The 18173-nt window shown below is 43.5% G+C and overlaps 1 protein-coding gene across 7 annotated transcripts in view; it reads right to left on the reverse strand.

The window, feature by feature from the left end:
* AKAP9 (A-kinase anchoring protein 9) overlaps window positions 1-13215 on the reverse strand; it is a 377557-nt gene extending 364342 nt beyond the window's left edge. For all 7 annotated transcript variants that reach the window (XM_073629643.1, XM_073629641.1, XM_073629642.1 and 4 more), the window contains exon 1: window positions 13033-13215. In XM_073629643.1, the coding sequence (XP_073485744.1) occupies window positions 13033-13086 (54 nt within the window). In that variant the 5' untranslated portion in view covers window positions 13087-13215. The remainder of the gene's footprint in view (window positions 1-13032) is intronic.
* Between the last annotated feature and the right edge of the window lie 4958 nt (window positions 13216-18173).

The raw sequence follows: 18173 nt of genomic DNA on the forward strand, positions 1-18173 counted from the left end.
TTCTAAATTAAAATAAATCTGTATAATGTTAAGAAGCAAATCAGCATCAGAAATCTCATGGGGCAAAAATCAAAACCTCGACTCCAGTGAAAGAAATAAGAAAAAAAAAAAAGGGAGGAATCCGAGGTCCTCCCACGTGTATGATTCCTAATCAACTGCGGCTTCTTAGGATGGGCGGCATCACACAGACAAAAGACGCCAGCAGCCTCTGCGATGGGTAGACGCACAAAGCCGGCAAGGGAATGAGTGAGAAGACCCGAACAGGTCTGCAGCCGGAGAGAACATACGCACGCTAGTCACTTTGTCGCTTGTGTCCCAGACTACCTTCATCCGCTGCAGGCTTTACAAAGGCTCCTGTTGTTACATTTGATTTATTGTAATAATGCAGTAGAAAGCAGGCAGGCCTTTTTACGCTGTGCCGTTCCACACGCACATTATTGTGCGCTATTTTGTTTGTAAATGCTCCTTTCATTCATTGTGATCAGGCTGCCAACACACATCTACAGAACAAAAGACCAGATCCGCACAGTTTTGTCAGCCCACTACAACTTACGATATGTGCGTAAGTTGTAATGGGCTGATAAAACAGTATCGCTATTGGTTTAGGCTGCTGTCAATCAAAGTCAGTTAGCCAATGAGGAGGGGGGGTGCCGAACCTCAGACACATAGAGCTTCAGCTCGGCTCAGGTGCCCCCATAGGAAGCTGCTTGCTGTGGGGGGCACTCGGCAGGAGGAAAAACACACCACCAGACTTTAGTATCACCTTAAAGTGATTGTAAGGGTAATTTTTTTTTTTTAAATAACAAACATATCATACTTCCCTCCACTGTGCAGCTCGTTTTGCACAGAGCGGCCCCAAATCTGCTCTTCTGGGGTCCCCCAGCGGCTCTCTCGGCTCCTCCCCACATCAGTTAACCCCCTGGGAGAAGCACTCTCCCAGGGGATTACCTTGGGGGGGCGCTCCTGGGTCCAGCATTTGGCGTCCAAATTGGCCCCGCCCCCCGCATCATTGGATAAGCTTGACAACAGCGGGAGCCAAAGGCTGCGCTGCTATCAATCTATCCAATCAAGAGCCGGAGCCAGTGGAGAGAAAGACAGCGCGTCCCCGCCGAATGAATGAAGGGGTTCGAAACAACGCACCTGTACATTGTTCGCACTTCCTGGTCTGGGGAGCCCGCCGCCAGTGACCCGCTCCTGCTGTGATTGGACACAGCGGAAGCCAATCAGCAGGTCCAACAGCAGCCAGCTACCTGCGATCGTTCTGGGGAATGACGGAACCCCGGGCTGTAAACAAGGCAGACCGTCATTCTGTCACCGAGGAAGAAAGAGAGATCTGCGATTCCTACTAATCAGGAACACAGATCTCTCTCTTCATCTAGTGTCAGCATCCCCCACACAGTTAGAAAGCACACATAGGGAACACATTTAACCCTTTGATTGCCCCGATGTTAACCCCTTCCCTGCCAGTGTCATTTATACAGTAACAGTGCTTTTTTTTTTAGCACTGATCACTGTATAGGTGTCACTGGTCCCCAAAAAGTGTCACTTAGTGTCCAATTTGTCTGCCGCAATATCGTAGGGAAAAAAAATTAAAAAAAAAAAAAATTTTTAAAAATTAAAAAAAAAAAAAAAAAAAAAAAAAAATCGCTGATTGCCACCATTACTAGTAAAAAAAAAGAAAGTCCCTAAATCTATGCCATAGTTTGAAGACACTATAACTTTTGCGCAAACCAATCAATATACGCTAATAGGGATTTATTTGTTACAAGAAGATATGTAGCAGAATATATATTGGCCTAAATTGATGAAGAAATTCGATTTTTTTCATTTTTTTATTGGACGTGTTTTATAGCAGAAAAGTAAAAAATATAGTGTTTTTTTTTCAAAATTGTTGCTCTTTGTTTGTTTATAGCGCAAAAAATAAAAATACCACCGAAATAAAGCTCTATTTGTGGGGAAAAAAAGACATCAATTTTATTTAGGTATGTTATCGCACGACCGCGCAACTGTCAGTTAAAGTAATGCAGTGCTGTATAACAAAAAACGGCCTGGTCATTAAGGGGTAAATCCTTCCGAGGCTGAAGTGGTTAAAGAAGAACTATAGGTCACACTTTTTTTCCCCATTTTGGATAGAATAAGGAAGGGCTATAATTGGTTTATTTTTTGCCCTCTGTACTCCATTGGGTAGATTTACTTTCACTTCCTGTCCCATAGTCAAAACAGGAAGTGGGAGGAAAACTCTGCAAATTAAGGGAATCCCTTGGGGAACCTCAGGCCACCAAAACTAGTATCCCCATTGGAAGATTTCCCCTCTATTACTTTTCTGGAGAGAACCCATAATAATGGTAAACAGGACAAGTAGAGAGGGCAAATCTCCCTAATGGGTACACAGACAGCAATAAAAACCTGACAAGATCTAATCCCTCTCCACTCTATCCAGAACTAAAGAAAAAAAAAAGTTTTGCCTTTAATTATACTTTACCAGAAAAAGATGTTTTGCTAATGGTGACATCTGTTCTATTTATTCATCTGAAGTGTTATACTTAGGTTTTTTGTTTTTTTAAATAACTAACATGTCATACTTACCTGCTCTGTGTAATGGTTCTGTACAGTGCAGCCCCCCCCCATCCTCTTCGTCTCAGATCCCCCGCCGGCACTCCTTGCTCCTCCCCCTCAGCCCGAGCTACCAATAGCAAGCCACTTGGTCTGGGAGCACTGGTGCGTGGAGGCTGCCAAGCCCCGCTCTATGCGTCCATAAGACACAGAGCTGTGGCTCAGCTCCGCCCCTACTTTCTCCTCATTGGTTTACTGGCTGTGATTGACAGTAGCAGGAGCCAATACTAAATACATTTGGTATTGATTAGTAGCACCATTGGTGGGGGAGGTGCATTATAGTTCTATGTATATATATATATATATATATATATATATATATATATATATATATATATATATATATACACACACACACACACCACCAGACTTTAGTATTTTTTTACCATAACACTGGCATCACATAAGGAAGAAGAGGGCTACATCACAGATATCTTGTACTTGTATATATCCTACTGCCTTGGGGTATATTACCTGGAGACAGCAGCTGCCTTATTAGAAGCACCCTGTTATTCCACAGCGCAGAAATTGCTACAATTCTTTTTTTTTATTATTATCCAATGAAGAAAAAGATCATCCATTTCATCATTTACTATGTTTCTCAGCCTGTTCATCCACTTATTATATTATTATTATTATACAGGATTTATATATCACCAACATTTTGCGCAGCGCTTTACAACATGAAAACAGACAGTACAGTTACAATAAGGCAAGGGGTTGGTGTTCATTTATTTATATATTATTTATTGGTGCACTGAAATGAAAATTCCAGGGACGAAACCGAAAATTCAGGATGCACCAAAGAAAAAGGACAGTTTTTTTTTTTTTTAATTCAATTTAAATGAGGTAGCTGGAGTTTTTGCACTGAAGTCAATGGGATGCGATTTTGCATTGCAGCCAATGGGGCACAATTTTGCATTAGGATGCAGCATGCCATTATTGGCACCTTTTTTTTTTTTTTTTTTCTTATCAGGAAAATACTGATAACCCTATTTTCGGCGGCTGATATATCGGTGCATCCCTGATATTATTTCGTTTTATTTTTTTGTTAGGGTTTAATTTACTATTATTATTATTTTTTTAGGGTTAGAATTATGAGTTAGGGTTGAGCATAAGGGGTTACATGAATTATTTAATATATATTTGTTTTTTGTTATTGATTTATTATTTATTTAATATTATTTAATTTTTATTTATTTGTTGCTTTTGAACAGAAAATTGCTGAAAAATGGGCGAAAGCGGTCGAATTGCGCAATTTCATGGGGGGGGGGATGCTTGAAAAATATACCAGTCAGCCTATATCGAGCTACAAAACTAGTCCCAAACCTTTTTTAAGCTTCAGGCATCTGGCTTCAGGAGACCTGATATGAATTGATATTTATTTAATTTTTTTCCTGAGCTTCAAGCTCCAAAACGCTCAGGTGTGAATGGTGCCATCTGCTAATAGTCAGGTAGATATCCCACTGAGATGTCTGCTTATCCTTGAACATGTTATTGGAGCACCAGGACCTTTAACAAATAAGAGTGGCATGTGGTATATGGTCTTATGGTCTACCTTCTCCAGAGAGGACAATAGAAAGTTCTGTTGTGGGTTAGTAAACATTCACTAAAGCCAGAGGCAATCCTTTACCACCCGCCCGCCAACCCCAGGGGCAGATGATATCAATCACTTTAAGACCAGGCCTTTTCTGGAACTTTTGTTTACAAGTTTAAAGTAGTACTATTTGCTAGAAAATTACTTAGAACCCCCAAACATTGTATATTTTTTTTTAGCAGAGACCCTAGAAAATAAAATGGCGATTGTTGAAAAATTTTAAGTCCCACCATATTTGCACAGCACGCATTTTTTTTTTTTTTTTTTTTAAACTGACAATTTTTACTGTTTTTCAAAATTTTCAAAAGAAATTTTAAGAAGACAAGCATTGCTGTAGAAAGCATATACCTGGCAAGTTGTCAACATACATTATGGCCAGTGAGAAAACAAACACAATTTTGAATGGAAAGAATACAATTTTTTGAATAAGTAAAAAAACAAAAAAGTAAAGTTAGCCCAATTTTTTAGTATAATGTGAAAGATGAAGTTACGCCGAGTAAATAGATATCTAACATGTCATGCTTTAAAAGTGCGCCATTCTGGTGGAATAGCGACAAACCATGGTACTTAAAAAATCTCCACAGGCGACGCTGTAAATCTTTTCACAGGTTGCCTGTTTAGAGTTTCAGGGCAGCTCTTGTGCTAGAACTATTGCTCTTGCTCCAAGGATCGTGGTAGATACCTCACGTGTGGTTTGAACACTGTTTACCTAAGCGGGCGCAACTTAGGTGTGCGGACGCTTCTGTGCACGAGCATGGAGGGATGGGGCGCTTTAAAAAAAAATATTTTACTTTACTTAAAATTTTTTTTTACATTGTCTCTTTCATTTTTTTTTTTTTTATCACTTTTATTCCTATTCCAAGGAATGTAAACATCCCTTGTAATAGAAATAAGCATGACGGGTCCTCTTTATGGAGAGATCTGAGGTCAAAAAGTTATCAGATCTCTCGTTTATCTTTAAAAAATATATTAAAAAATTACATAAATAAAAAAGGTACGGTAATTTTGCCTTTATGGGAAAAAAAAAAAAAAAATCCCTTTAAGGCCGAGAGGCGGAAGTGACGTCAGACGAGTGGTGGGCTTCCTTGCTCAGGCATCCGACAGATCCGGTAAGCTCAGAGATAACTGGGCAGTGGCAGGAGGGGGGGGGGGCACCTCTTCCTTCGTCTCTAAAAGTGATCTTGTGGTGACGCCGCTTCTGAGACCACTTTTATCTGAAAGAGAATTGCCCAAAGTATAAAAGGATACTGGGATTATGGCAGCTATCTGCTGCAAAAACAACGGTATTTAACATCAAACCAATTATGTAAATGTACTGTGGGCGGTCGTCAAGTGGTTAAAGCGCATGTAAACCCATTGGTTTAACGATTTCATGCCGGAAATGCTAACTGTCACATTTGTTGTGCTCTCCACCTAATTGTCAAACCATCCAATGGCTGATGTCATAACCAATCACATGTGCAGCACCATGGCAGTTGCAGATCGAACAGAGGCCGCTCCCTTGGCTGAAAACGATAGGAGGGTTTAATTCCACTGTAAATGACGATTAACACACAAGCATTCTAAAAACGTGAATGGTCAATGCAAGCTGTAAAGGACGATGACATTTTCTGGTGGTAATAAAATAATTGAAATGACTCCACAAACGAAGGCAGCTTTGCTGCAAAGGGTTCCATACAAGTCCTCCAGATATACATAATTAGCTGGAAGACAATTCTGCCCACCAACCAACAACTGCGGAGTGACCCTTTAATCCATAAAGCAAATGAATTTAGGGAACACAGTACACGGAACCAGTCCAAACACCGGAGCTGAAAAGGCAACAAGCTGTCACTATCCCTGGCTCTTGTTCAGCACACACACAGAAGCCTACTTTGTGGTTACTAACACCGGCCTGATGAACTTTTGGTGCTTCTAAAATGTCACACAGAACAAACACACACACAGTGCAGCTGTCACAGCGACAGGCGGGCACAGACATCTGCTCCCCTGATATGAAAGCCCTTTTACTAGCACATGTCTATACGCTGCATATGTTGGAGCAACCGGCTGCAGAAACACAGGGGAAAACGCCATAGCATGGCAGCAGGGTAGGCAGACTATTTGCCTTGCAGTACTCGGATCTTGGTTTTATTTCCCAGCAGGTACACCATCTACTCAGCCTGTGGGCCTCCATCTACAGTCAAGTTCCTCCAACCCAAACTCACTCATCCATGTCTTTATGTGTCCCAATATTGAAGTATAAGACCTCACCCAAGCTCAACCACAATAAAAGGATGATGGGCGGTGTGTCTGTGCTCTGGCTATCCTGTTCAAACATGAATCCATAGGAATCAAAAGCCAGCACACGATCGCTCCTTCTTATGAAATTTAAATTCTTTATGTGTTCCAATACTTTTGATAATATAGCGTATATTAGACTGTAAGCTCCTTGGAAGGTCTATGTTCTCTAGAAGGGTCCGCAGAGCTTTGCCAGGCTAAATAAATGAATAAATTCAAACTATTGGTTAACAAAATATTTTTAAAGCGTACTTATGTACAAATATTGGGACTGGACTCTGAGGTGTACAATGGGCCCTTCCTGGTGCATACATATTAAATTAAAGTGGTTGTAAAGTCTGAAAGTTTTTTTTATCTTAATGCATTCTACGCATTAAAGTATAACTGAAGGTAAAACTTTTTTTTTTAGATTTGGATAGAGTGGAGAGGGATTAGAACACCTGTCAGTTTTTATTGCTGTCTGTGCCCTCCGTTAAGCTGATTCCCCCCTCTCTTTGTCCTGTTTATCATGATCATTGAAAGAGAAAGTAAAAGAAAATCTCCAAATTTTGGGTTGTCCCCAGAAAAGTAATAGAGGGGGAATTCTTCCAAAGGGGACACTAGTTCTGGTGACCTGGGGGTCCCCAAGGAATTCACTTAATTTGCAGGGATTTCCTCTCACTTCCTGTTTCACTATAGGACAGGAGTTGAAGGGAAATCTCTGCAATGAGACACAGATGACAAAAAAAAAAGTCTGACAGGGGCTATAACTCTTCCTTGCTCTATACAAAATGAAAATTTTGCCTATAATTCTACTTCAGAATAAAAAAAACCTTCTGTGTGCAGCAGCCCCCTCAGCCTCCCCTGATACTTACCTGAGCCCATCTCGATCCAGCGACGTTGCAGGAGTGTCTCAGCTGCCCGGGATTCTCCCTCCTCATTGGCTGAAATGGCAGCGTGGTGCTACTGGCTCCTGCTACTGTCAATCAAAGTCAGTTAGCCAATGAGGAGAGGGGGTGAGGCCAAACCGCAGCTCCGTGTCTGAATGGACACAGGAAGCTGTGGCTCAGCTCGGGTGTCCCCATAACAAGCTGTTTGCTGTGGGGGGCAGGAGCGCCGAAGAGGGATCCAAGAAGAGGAGGATCTGGGCTGCTCTGAGCAAATCTACTGCACAGGGCAGGGAAGTATAACATATTTGTTATCTTTAAAGAAAAAAAAAACTGAGACTTTACAATCACTTTCATTTCCAAAGGGTCCCAAAGCATGCTATAATGAAAATTGAGACCCCCTGCTAAGGTAGAGGACTCAGAACAGGTCACAGAGAGTGACAACATTACTTTTTTTTTCATTTTGGATAGAGTAGGGGAGGTTTATAACCAGCCAGATATTTTTATTTTTTTTTTTGCCATCTGTGTTCCATTTTGGGGATTTCCCTTCATTTCCTGTCTCATTGCCAAACTAAGGGACCTCCAGGTCACCTGAACTAGTGTCCCCACTGGAAGATATCCCCTCTTTTACTATTCTGGGGACAACCCAAAATTTGGGATTTTCTTTTACTTTCATTTTTAATGATAATGGCAAACAGGACAAATAGAGAGGGTGAATCTGAACTCTGCATGTAATGCACCTGAAGAGTCTGGCGGGCCGCCCTCTATCCAAAAAATAATAATAAATTTAAAAAAAAAAAAAAAAAAAGTTAATGCTGTGACCATAGATTTCCTTTCATTTTAAAATAACAGCCAACAAAGTATTAAAAAAAAAAAAAAAAAAAGAAAATCATCTTACATTCAAGTTTGAGATATAGTAGGTAAACATCACTAGGAACACTAACAAAGGAAATTCTAATACAATCATTCAATAAAAAGTCATAGCTCCATACAGACATCTGCCCAGACAACTGTAGCACATGGCACAAATGTCCGTTCTTCTCACATTAATTACACGTGTCCCGCAGGGTGACAGTTGTACAAACAATCAATGGAAGGATTGTACAGCCATAAACAGACACTTCTCAGAAGAATTTCAAGGAGGAAAGAAGATACAGTGCCAATGTTTTAACCCATCACGTCTAATGATTTTAACGTCTCAAATATTAGATTTACACCTATAAGTTTTTTAATAGTCAAAACTTTTTTTTGTAAGTTTGGATAAAGTGGGGGATGGTCAGAAGCCCTGTCACGTTTTTGTCGCTGTGTATGTCTGTAGCTCCTCCTCTTCTCGAGTGCCCCCTCGGGGAAGCGCTCTCCCTTGGGGCTCCCGTGCGGGCGCACTCCTGTATCCTGCTGCTGCGTCCATTGACACAGACAGCAGGATTCAGCTCTGCCCCAGACTACTGCGTCATTGGATTTGATTGACAGCAGTGGGAGCCAATCGCTGCACTGCTATCAATCTATCCAACCAGGACCCGAGACAACGGCTGGAGCGGGTGTGCTCGCCCCGGCGCAGGAACGATCGGGCTCGGGTAAGTAAAAGCGGGGCTCTGGGGACCTGGTGCACTACAAGATGTTTTTCACCCCAATGCATAGAATGCATTGGGGTGAAAAACCGTGAGGGTTTACAACCCCTTTAAGCCGGCCATGGATTGAATCTCAGGTGGTTTACCAGGGACTGGCCAAGATTCGATCTATCTATGGAAAGGTAGATTGTACCCAGGTTGACCTACCGGTTGACTTGGCTACAATTAGCATGTTGGATTTTTAGCATGCAATGACTGCCTGCGGCTATGGCCACTATCAGTAATCATTGTGTTCTGCTGCCAGGGACGGCTCCCTGTGCCCCCCGAGGGAGAGCACAATAGCTCCGCAGGAGGGATTCCCTTATCAACACTGACTGTGTTTGGACCCATGGTTGCAAGAAAGAAAATTGCATAATCTATGGCTTGCCTTAGACAACTGTCATCAGAATGAGTGGCCCCAGTGGGAGATTTCCTTTCTGTTCCTGTTCCAGAGACAACCGTAATATATTGTATATCCCATCACTTCCTGTCCTAGTAAAACAAGTCACCAGGACAAATAGTGAGAGTGAATCTTCCTAGCAAAGACCGTAATAAAACCATCCTCCTCTACTCTGTCCAAAACCTGAAAAATGTTTTGCTTTAGATACACAAAGTAAACCTATAATATGTACGCCAGGAAAAGGCTTAGTGACAGTTCTGCATAAACACAGCCACAGACTACCAGGCATGCCAACAATCAGACACAGTTCTTAGTATCAAATAATAGGAAACTTATACTAAAATAATATAGAAATTACCACGGACGACCTCCTATGGAAACACTAGATGCCGGGCTGTGTCTAGTCTTTTACAGACTGACCCAGAACAAGAATGCAGAACCCCTAATTTAAATACTTGTTACAAGGCAGTGACTGAGGAAACACTGAAGCCAAAGGATCAGCATGAGAGCCAGGGAACTGGTATTTTAAGAAGGTGAAGTAAATAGTAGTAACCTCCATGATTTCTTAGTATAGGTTTGGCTCACACTAATTACAATGAACAATGGAACGGGAGGACACACAGACTTAAAGCTGAACTCCAACTTTTGATACACTTTACATAGTTTGTTTGGGTCAGCTTGGCACAAACAAACTATGTCCCTCACTAACATGTGAGGCCGCTGGATGTGCGGTATAAACTGTATGTAGCTGCGGCCACATACAACATACTGCACTGTGCTCTGGGTGTGAACCGAGACTTACTGTCTCATACCCGGAACACAGTAGAGTCTATCTGATCGGCGCTCAGCCATTGAGAGAAAGCCATGAATACAAAGCTTCCACTAATTGGCAGAGTCAGAGAGGCTGATGAGGTCACAACCTCTGACTCAGTCAATCAGAGGATTCATTGCTAGAACACTTTCTCTGAATGGCTGAGTGCCTCTGCGGTAGATTCCTCTGTGTTCCGGGTATGAGACTGGAAATCTCGGCTCGCACCCAGAATACAGTGCGGTATGCTGTGTGGTCTCAGCTGCATACAGTTTATACCTCACATGTTAGTGAGGTACATAGATTGTTTGGGCCAAGCTGACCCAAACAAACTATGTAAAGTGTATCAAAAGATAGAGCTTAGCTTTACAACTGGAAATCCAGAAAATATATATATATATTTTTATTTTTTTTTGGCAACAGCACAATTGAAATAAGGACGCAGTAAGGCCCCATGCACACTGAGTGTTTAGCCCCAATGCATTGAGTTCCAGCATTTAGCTGCAGGCGGAGGGCACAGGTGCACCATCTAGCCCCACTGCCAGCAGCGAGTAAACCAGGCAACCTCGGCCCTCCAGCTGTGGTAAAACTACAAGTCCCATGAGACATTGCATGACCCTGACAATCACAGGCACGACTCCTAGAGGCAGAGGCATGATGGGATTTGTAGTTTCACCACAGCTGGAGTGCCGAGGTCGTCTACCCCTGCTATAAACTCAATGAGAGTCTGACAGCTTCTTCAGTTGGATGGTGCACTTAGTGGTATGTATGGTCAGGGCAGTATGTGCCCAAAGACGCAAGATGCAAACAACCTGTGTCCCGGGCATTCTTCTCTGTGCACATAATGACCTAAACAGAAGGACCACTGAGTGCACTATGTCAGGATGGCAGTTGCTGACTGAAAAAATGGCAGTTTCATTAATTCCAGAAAATGCACACAGTGATCATCTTCTGACAGGCTAGTGTACAGTGTATTATTTATTTTATTTTTTTATGGCGTCCCACATTAAAATGTAACCATACATACATTCAGCGCGCTAAAAGAAAAAGAAAAAAAACTGACCCAACTCCCAAGTTTCACAACATTCCTCAGCTGCTGAACTAACTATAAACATTGTAACGTTTTATTCTTTAGATCAAAGGAATGAACTTTGGTCTGTAAATGAGGGAAGTTTAACCACTTGTGGGTTGTTAACCCACTTTTATTGAATGCTGACATCCGCACTGTACCATTTTAAGAAGTTTCCTTGTGCCTGTGTTCTGTTAAAAAAAAAAAACTGCCCGAATGTACCTGTATGAGCTCCGCTCCGGGCGCACAGCGGATTCCTTTCCTCCTTCTCTCTCCGGCTCACAGCTGCAGTGGGTGGGGCCAAGTGCTCCCGTTGAGGTCAGCCGTGGAGAGAGTGGCGCGTCAGCTGAGCGGCACTCATACAGGTACAATCAGGCAGATTTTTTTACAAAAGACAGGCACAGGGAAACTTCTTATAATGTTACAGAGCGGATGGCACCATTTAATAGCAGATTTGTGATCGGGGGGGGAGGAGGACAGAGGACACAGACAGAGCTGCAGACAGGAGAGCTGCAGCTAACGGAATCACACAAACAGACCACAATGTCAGGGCTCAGCAGCCATGATTACCGTGGTCTGTTTGCAGAGGGTACAGTCAGGCAGGATCAGCCAGGTATTTTAGGGTATACAGGGGGGCAAATTACACAGCACAAGCATTGTTCTGTATAACATGCTTTAAGGGAACAGGATTTTTTTTTTTGGGGGGGGGGGGGGGGTTAACAAATGCTTTAAAGACTAAACCTTTTTTTTGACACTTGTTGGTTTCAAATTAAAATCATTATTTTTTGCTAGAAAATTACTTGGAACTCCCAAACATTATATATATTTTTTCAGCAGACACCCTAGAGCAGGGATATGCAATTAGCGGACCTCCAGCTGTTGCAGAACTACAAGTCCCATGAGGCATAGCAAGACTCTGACAGCCACAAGCATGACACCCAGAGGCATGATGGGACTTGTAGTTTTGCAACAGCTGGAGGTCCGCTAATTGCAGATCCCTGCCCTAGAGAATAAAATGGCGGTTGTTGCAATATTTTATGTCACACTGTATTAATGCAGCGGCCTGTCAAATGCAATTTTTTGGGGGGAAAAAAATACACTTTGATGATATAAAAAAAAAAAAAAAAAATAGTAAAGTTAGCCCAATTTTTTTGTATAATGTGAAATATGTTACACTGCGAGAATCGTGATCTTTATTCTAAGCAAAAAAAAATGTGATTCTCATTTTTCCCAGAATCGTGCAGCTCTAGTATCTAATATTATACACATAGATAACATGTATTTGATATTATACAGACAGGTGACAGAATACATTTTTATATATATATATATATATATATATATATATATATATATACACACACACACACATATATACATATATATACATATACACACACACACACACATACATATATACATATACACATACACGTGACAGAGGACAGCAATATATCATACACACAGGTGACAGATGACATATATATAACATTATACAATACAGATGACAGGGATATGTCACACACAGGTGACAGATGAGATGTACATATTATATAATACAGGTGACAGGGATATCATATCATACACACAGGTGACAGGGATATAACGTTATACAATACAGATGACAGGGATATGATATCATACACACAGCACAGGTGACAGCTGACAGGGATATATTACACACAGGTGACATGCATAGATCAGACACAGGTGTCACACCTCATGCAGTCAGTGACACCCATGGTGACAGGTGACACCCGCAGTCAGTCACACACAGGGATGCAGCCCTCACCTTGGCTTTGCCGGCCTCCAGCTTCCTCCTCCTCTCCTGGTCCTCCTCGTCCATGCCGCCTCCTCCTCCTCCTCCTGCACACACAGGAACACAGCACGGTTAGCGGCCACCGCTCTCTCCCATCTCCACGTAAACATTCGGCGCTAGGCACTGACGTCACCAGCCGGCGCCCGGACTGACTGCCGCAGCTGCCGGGGAGGGGAGGGGTGGGAGGAGAGCAGAGGGGGCGGGTCTGTCCCCCTAGCACCGCCCTCTTCCAGTTTGACAGCTCAGTGGCCTGGGGGAGGGCGGTCATGTGTTGCTCACACCCCCCCTGTACACGTTTTGTGTGCTGTACCTGCCGCCCCCGGGCCATGACCGTGTCCCTACAAATAGTTCACGTGTCTCCAGCACACCTGGATATCAGTCCCTCCCCATCCCGAACTGTGCTTCTGAGATAGTCCCTGTGCCCAACTACAGCATAACACAGCAATGTCCCTGGATTTATGGATCAGCAGTACTCTGAACCTGCAGATCTCACCCCCCCCTCCCCCATCCCAAACTTCTACAATCTGTCCCCAACCATAGATCTCACTATATCCTACACGTGTGCAGAACGAAAACATTTGTTTTGTTTCCTTATTTACATAAATTAGGTAAATTCATTTAATTAGTTTTTGGAGTTCGTTACATTTATTCAAACTCCATTCAACCGAATTCGGAAAATTAGAATCAATTCTAATTCTATTTGAAATTTTCCTTCTATTCAATTGTTTTTTCTATTCTAATCTTTTCTTTTTTATTCTATTTGAATTTCGGAAGATGCTTATATTGTTATATTCTTTCTATTCTATTCCTTTTTTATTCTATTCTATTCCTTTATTTTCTATTCTATCTTATTCTGTTCTTTTATTTTCTATTCTATTTGTTCTGTTTTACTCTATTCTTTTCTATTCTTTACTTTTTATTCTATCCCTTTATTTTCTATTCTATTTTCCATTCCATTATTTCATTTTCTATTCTGTTCTGTTTTACTCTATTATATTCTATTATTTTATTTTCTATTGTATTATATACTTTTCTATTCTATTCCTTTATTTTCTATTCTAGTTTATTCCCTTCTGAAATTTGATTAGAAAATGATTTGAATTAGATTAGAAAACTATTCAAATTTGAATTTTGTCCGCAAATTTAATTTCGTTATTTCGGATTCCTTTAAATTTGTTACTATGGTAATTTGGATGTATCTGAATTTCCAAATTACCATAGTAACAAATTTAAAGGAATCCGAAATAACGAAATGAAATTCGTCCAAATTTTGAATCAAAACGAGCCGCACATGTCTAGTATAACCGTGTCCCTGGGAATGTCCCTGGTCTCCTCACGCCTAGCCTAGCAATACAGTGGACCTGGAGATTCCAGTCTCCTCCATCCCAAACTGTGATTCTGTACATTTCTCTCAATCATTGCTCAGCATACCAGTGTCCCTGGAAATGACCCTGTGCCTTTTGGCTAAGATTAAGTGTAGTATCTGTTCTTATCAGTTTCCAGAGGAGGCGCTGTGCAACTCCCGAGTGTGGGGAGGGCACATGCAAATCCAATGGTGTCATTGGACCTGGAAGGGTGGTTCGGCACTGCCGGTGTCTGGACGCCCATCAAGACGTCAGCGGGGCCGAGTCCGAGCCGTCCGGAAGGGTTCTCCTGGTGAGGATGGGTGCTGCATCTGGGTCTGATCCAGAGGGTCGGGTCCCTGGCCTTCTGGCCTAGATTGGGGTAGTTCTAGCTCCGGACAGTTTTTCGAGAGAGAACACTTGCTCGCCTATAGCACCGGGGTGGATCAGTTAGTACTTCCCGAATGTAATTAGGTAGGAGTGATGGGAGCGAGGGTTGAGCTTGTTGCGGTCCGGGCTCTCCCCAAGCTTCCAGAACTTCAGGCCTTCCTGCCTGGGGTGGGGGATGCTGTGGTCTGGGTCGTTGGTCAGGGTTGGTCACAAAAGCCTATGGTGTATGTGCCCCTGGAGTGGCAGCCAAGGGGTGCCTGAAGATCACTGTGAGTGAGGGTCACTTTGATTTAAGGCACCACAGTTACTGCACCATTAAACGCTTTTTTTTGCACCTGCCTCCTGGGCCGGGCCTTTTGGCTGAGACTGGAGGAATTTTTTATTCCTGGCCATTGTATTGCACAATGGCCACTTTTTCACTCTCCTCTACTTCCTTCTCCCCCTCTTTCTTTTTATTTATTTCCTTTGTGTGTCGCTTTTTGTATTTTTGTGTTGTACACATTTTGCACTGTGTGATGAGTAGGGTTACAGGTCCTCGGGCCTGCCCTGAAAGTCTTGGGAGGGGATGGACATGGCCTTTTGGCTTAGTTTGCTCTCTCTCATGGGGTCTCCCTTTGGGGGAGCCCCACCGAGTACTTGGGGGTCTGTTCCGGCAGTCCCTCCAGAGAAAGGGGTCCGTCTGGTTTCGGCCAGATGGACCAAGTGTAAGTACCCTTGTCCCTCTCAGGAGCCTAACGCCCCGGGGAATTCAGGGCAAGGCCCTCTGATTTTAGAGGGCTTGTGTACCCATTGCACTTTTTTGTGTTTCACTCTTTATGTGTGTGCACATTTTTTTGGCACTGGGTGAAGTTTTTGAGTGTGTTTCACACGCCATGGGCTTTAAAATCTAAATGACCCTGTGCCTCCATCCTTGGAAACATCCCTGTGCCTCCATCCCTGGAAATGTCCCTGTCCCTCCATCCCTGGAAATGTCCCCATCCCTCCATCCCTGGAAATGTCCCCATCCCTCCATCCCTGGAAATGTCCCCATCCCTCCATCCCCGAAAATGTCCCTGTGGCTCCATCCCCGGAAGTGTCCCTGTGCCCCTCTATCCCTGGAAATGTCCCTGTGCCTCCATCCCTGGAAATGTCCCCATGCCTCCATCCTTGGAAATGTCCCTCTCCCTCCATCCCTGGAAATGTCCCCGTGGCTCCATCCCCGGAAATATCCCAGTGGCTCCAACCCTGGAAATGTCCCTGTGCCCCTCTATCCCTGGAAATGTCCCTGTGGCTTCATCCCCGGAAATATCCCTGTACCTCCATCCCTGGAAATGTCCCTGTACCTCCTGGAGGCACGGGGACATTTCCAGGGATTGAGGCACGGGGACATTTCCAGGGATGGAGGGGCACAGGGACATTTCTAGGGATGGAGCCACAGGGACATTTCCAGGGATGGAGGCACGGGGACATTTCCCGTGCCTCCCTCCATCCCTGGAAATGTGCATGCACCTCCATCTCTGGAAATGTCCCTGTGCCCCTCTATCCCTGGAAATGTCCCTGTGGCTCCATCCCTGGAAATGTCCCCATCCCTCCATCCCTGGAAATGTCCCTGTGCCTAATCCATGGAAATGTCCCCCTGCCTCCATCCCTGGAAATGTCCATGTGCCTCCATCCGTGGAAATGTCTCTGTGCCTCCATCCCTGGAAATGTCCCCATCCCTCCATCCCTGGAAATGTCCCTGTGCCTAATCTCTTGAAATGTCCCCGTGCCTCCATCCCTGGAAATGTCTGTGTGCCTCCATCCCTGGAAATGTCCTTGTGCCTTTATCCCTGGAAATGTCCCTGTGCTTCCATCCCTGGAAATGTCCCCATGCCTCCATCCCTGGAAATGTCTCCATTCTTCCATCCCTGGAAATGTCCCCATGCCTCCATCCCTGAAAATTTCCCTGTGCCTCCATCCCAAAGAACAGCACCAAAACAATCTCCGGCAGGTCTTGGTGTGAACAACATTCATACAATCTTGGGTAGCTTCAAACTGAGGTGGTCTTCTCACCGAGCTTGACAATGGCCAGATACGAAAGACACCAAATAACTTTTCATTAGCTAACAACAATATGCTTCTAAGATATATTTTGGGTGAACAGCCGATGGAATTTGGAAAAGAAAATAGATCACAAACTATGATCTGCAGCCGGGATTTAGTAAAAGGTAATACAGAATGTATCTGAACCCACCATAAAAGTGCCAGGAAGGAAAAAAGGCGCCAGGAAAATCTGGACAAACAGGTCCATACAACATCCGGCTTGCCACACGTAATCACATTTTTTTCAAAGTGAACCTGTGCTGAAAAATTCCACAGCTTTTTTTATTCTTAAAGAGGTAATAAACCCCAAAGCAAACATTTATTATGTTGCAGCTTATCAATTCTTAGTTGTTGATGGCTGCATTTGTTTTCTTTTTTTAGGCTTTCTTTTATTTTCATCTGGTGATCTGGCCAGCAAGTCTGTTGTTTTTCAAAAGAACAAGCTCTCCAGCAGATTGTATCAGTTACAGGAGTGAGACAAACCATTTAACACTGACATGTAAAACCTATACCAAAAGGAAGAAAACTGGTGAATGGGTGGGGGTACAATGTACGCCATACTCATTCACATGGGGGGCTGGGATCTGGGGGCCCCCTTGTTAAAGGGGGCTTACGGATTCTGATAAGCCCCCTGCCCGTAGACCCCCACAACCAGCGGTCAGGGTTGTGGGGAAGAGGCCTTTGTCCCCATCAACAAGGCTGGGGACAAGGTGCTTTGGGGTGGGGGGGGCTCACCCCCTCCCTTTCCTGACCTGCCGGGCTGCATGCTCGGATAAGGGTCTGGTGTGGATTTTGGGGGGCTGGGGCAATGCTCAGGAGGTCTTTAGCAATGCTAACTGCCTCTTTTTCCAAACTTTTTTCCTACATTCTGCCCTCCTCCTTGTTATGGGACCTACCGTCATTTTTTCAACTTTCCATCTATTAAATCTTCTGCTCTTGTTGTTTTAACGTTGGCTAGTAAAACCTTTTTTTTTTTTTGCCAGTAAATACCTTATACAGCCCACTTCCTGTTTCTTGTCTGGTCATTAGCCTAGGCTTATGACATCATGCACAGCTCTCTCTCACACTCTAGAGAGTTTGCCAGGAAGGGAGGGGGGGATGAGTCATAAGAGGGCTAATGAGAGCTGCAATGCTGGAGGTGTGCCTCTGTGTGTCTGTGTAAATCCAGGAAGTGAACAGGCAGCAGCTTCAGCTGCCCACAGTTAAAATGGATGCAGCCAGACTTAGTGGAGGGAGATTTCTGCAGCATATTTGGCAAGTACAGAATCACAGTATATAAAAAATAAGATGCAAAGTGGTTGGAGGGAAGCTTCAGAATGG

The sequence above is a fragment of the Aquarana catesbeiana genome, linkage group LG05 (genome assembly GCF_042186555.1).
Source record: "Aquarana catesbeiana isolate 2022-GZ linkage group LG05, ASM4218655v1, whole genome shotgun sequence".
NCBI lineage: Eukaryota > Metazoa > Chordata > Amphibia > Anura > Ranidae > Aquarana > Aquarana catesbeiana.